The sequence below is a fragment of the Odontomachus brunneus genome, unplaced genomic scaffold (genome assembly GCF_010583005.1).
Source record: "Odontomachus brunneus isolate Ranch 3 - 2012 unplaced genomic scaffold, Obru_v1 Obru_scaffold_041, whole genome shotgun sequence".
Lineage (NCBI taxonomy): Eukaryota > Metazoa > Arthropoda > Insecta > Hymenoptera > Formicidae > Odontomachus > Odontomachus brunneus.
This window is the reverse complement of record NW_022639491.1, coordinates 2,361,131-2,363,042: the sequence shown is the minus strand read 5'-3', so window position 1 is coordinate 2,363,042 and position 1,912 is coordinate 2,361,131. Positions and strand designations below refer to the sequence as shown.

General features: G+C 59.0%; 1 protein-coding gene across 1 annotated transcript; it reads left to right on the top strand.

Annotated features, from left to right (window-relative positions):
• The first annotated feature begins 252 nt into the window (after nucleotides 1-252).
• On the top strand, nucleotides 253-1,143 carry LOC116844360. Its single transcript, XM_032815778.1, has 2 exons — nucleotides 253-701; nucleotides 1,059-1,143. Exons 1-2 carry the CDS (start codon nucleotides 253-255, stop codon nucleotides 1,141-1,143), a joined length of 534 nt encoding a protein of 177 aa, XP_032671669.1.
• Nucleotides 1,144-1,912: the final 769 nt, after the last annotated feature.

Here is a 1,912-nt window from a genome sequence, read left to right as displayed (position 1 = left end):
TCGCCAACGCCTTCAACTCTTTCCCTTGGGACCAGGTGGAGGCGGGTTTGGCACATTTTAGGGTCACCCCCCCCCCCCCCCCCACCTGGTCTCAATTATCACCGCAACAAACTCCAGTGCAGAAGGGCGATCTACCGCGGTGTTCCGCAGGAGTCCGTGCTACGACCCCTATTATGGAACATCGTGTACGACCAAATCCTCCGCCTTGCCCTCCCCCCCAGCTGCACCGTCGTCTGCTACGCAGACGACACTATGGTGCTGGCCGGAGGCAGGGGCTGGCGGGAAGCCCTGAATATAATATGTCTGGTAGTGGACCAGGTGGTAAGCTTCCTTAATAGGGTGGGCTTCAAAGTGGCTCCCCTGAAGACTGAGATCATGTTTGTGCATGATGGATCTAGGGGGGAGCCACCTAGAACCCGGGTCCGGATCGACAACATCTCCGTGAAGGCGGGTCCCACATTCGGACTCGTCTTGGATAGTACATGGGGGTTTCAGAAGAATTTTGAACTTCTGATCCCTAAGTTAGGCAGGGCGGCGAACATGTTGGGTAGCCTCCTGCCCAACCTCGGCGACCCAAAAAGAAAGGCGCGGTGGCTGTATGTCGGCGTCGTCCACTCCATGTCCCTTTACGGGGCCCCGGTCTGGGCCAGCGAGATGGCGACCACCCAGCGCATTACAACGTTGGGATACCGCGCTCAACGGTGGATCGCCAGGGAGCGGTGCACTTGGACACGGTGCATTTGGACATAGCCAAACACAGCACCGTGTGATTAGAGACATTTGTAGGGTCCCTTGGAACAGCGACTTGTGATTGAACTGCCAATTGCCCCGTGTCCAACTGATATACACCCGGGTCGCCATCCGTCTCGCCCGGGCCTATAGGACAACGTCGCATATCGCCGCCGCAGCACTGGCCGGTCTCCCCCCGCTGGAGCTCTTTGCGCAAATGCACGCCGAGAATTATCGGCGTGTAAAGGAGCTCCAGAGTAGGAGAGACGAAGAACATCTGGCCAGGGTCATACGTTTGACAAAAGAGCTAGTCAGCGCTTCCTCCTTAGGTGGAACCTCCATCTCGAGAGGGTGACGGTCCTGTCGGGACGGAGGGTCGCCGAGGCCACCGGCCCTGTCTACAGGAATGGGTAGACAACTCTCCGCGGACAACTCTCCGCATAACTTCCTGGACACCCTCGGCCGCCGGGCGGGTAACAACTCGCCTCCACTCCCGAGCCGGGGGAAGACTTTCCCCTCGGCCCGTTCCAGTACATCCTCCGTGACCGGATGTGACCGTCCCCCCGTCCGATTATACCATATTTACTAGGGGTAGTGTAGGCCATGTCCGGTCCCGTCCGGACCCGTGCCCGCGGAGAGTTGTCTTTCCGGACAACGCAGGTACTTACCGGACAACGCAGGTACTTACCGGACATGGATCTTTCGGTGAGTACCTGCACAAGATTGGAAGGGAACTTACCTCCTGCTGCCACCACTGTGATGCCAAGGTGGACTCGGCGCAACACACCCTGGAGGAGTGTTCCTTTTGGGTGGAGGAGCGTCCTAATAAAGTGGTGGGGGCGAACCTTTCCCTCCGGCTCTTATCAGGGCCATGCTTGAGGGAGATGAGAAGTAGTCCGCCGTCACCTCCTTCTGCGACAGCACCCTGTCGCAGAAGGAGGACGCGGAAAGAGAGAGGAGGAGTGAAATCGCCCCTCGGGATGAAAAGAAGCGCCGAAAAAGAAGGAGAAAAGCGCCTCTCGTACCCACGTATTTGCGCGGAATAGAAGGACGGCGCACCCGTGGGCGGGGGGGGGGACGTCACCGCCGGCATTCCCTACCCCGGGATATCTGCTGGTGCACTCCTGTTATCACCCTCCCTTCTATGCCGCCCGGTGGGGGGGTGATAACAGGAGGCGCCTGC

What these genes read in the sequence shown, in the direction of transcription:
- LOC116844360 (XM_032815778.1), top strand. Translation starts at nt 253, where the DNA reads ATGGTGCTGGCCGGAGGCAGGGGCTGGCGGGAAGCCCTGAATATAATA. An exon ending in TTGGGATACCGCGCTCAACG is followed by an intron (nt 702 to 1,058) that starts GTGGATCGCCAG and finishes CTTCCTCCTTAG; the next exon opens with GTGGAACCTCCATCTCGAGA.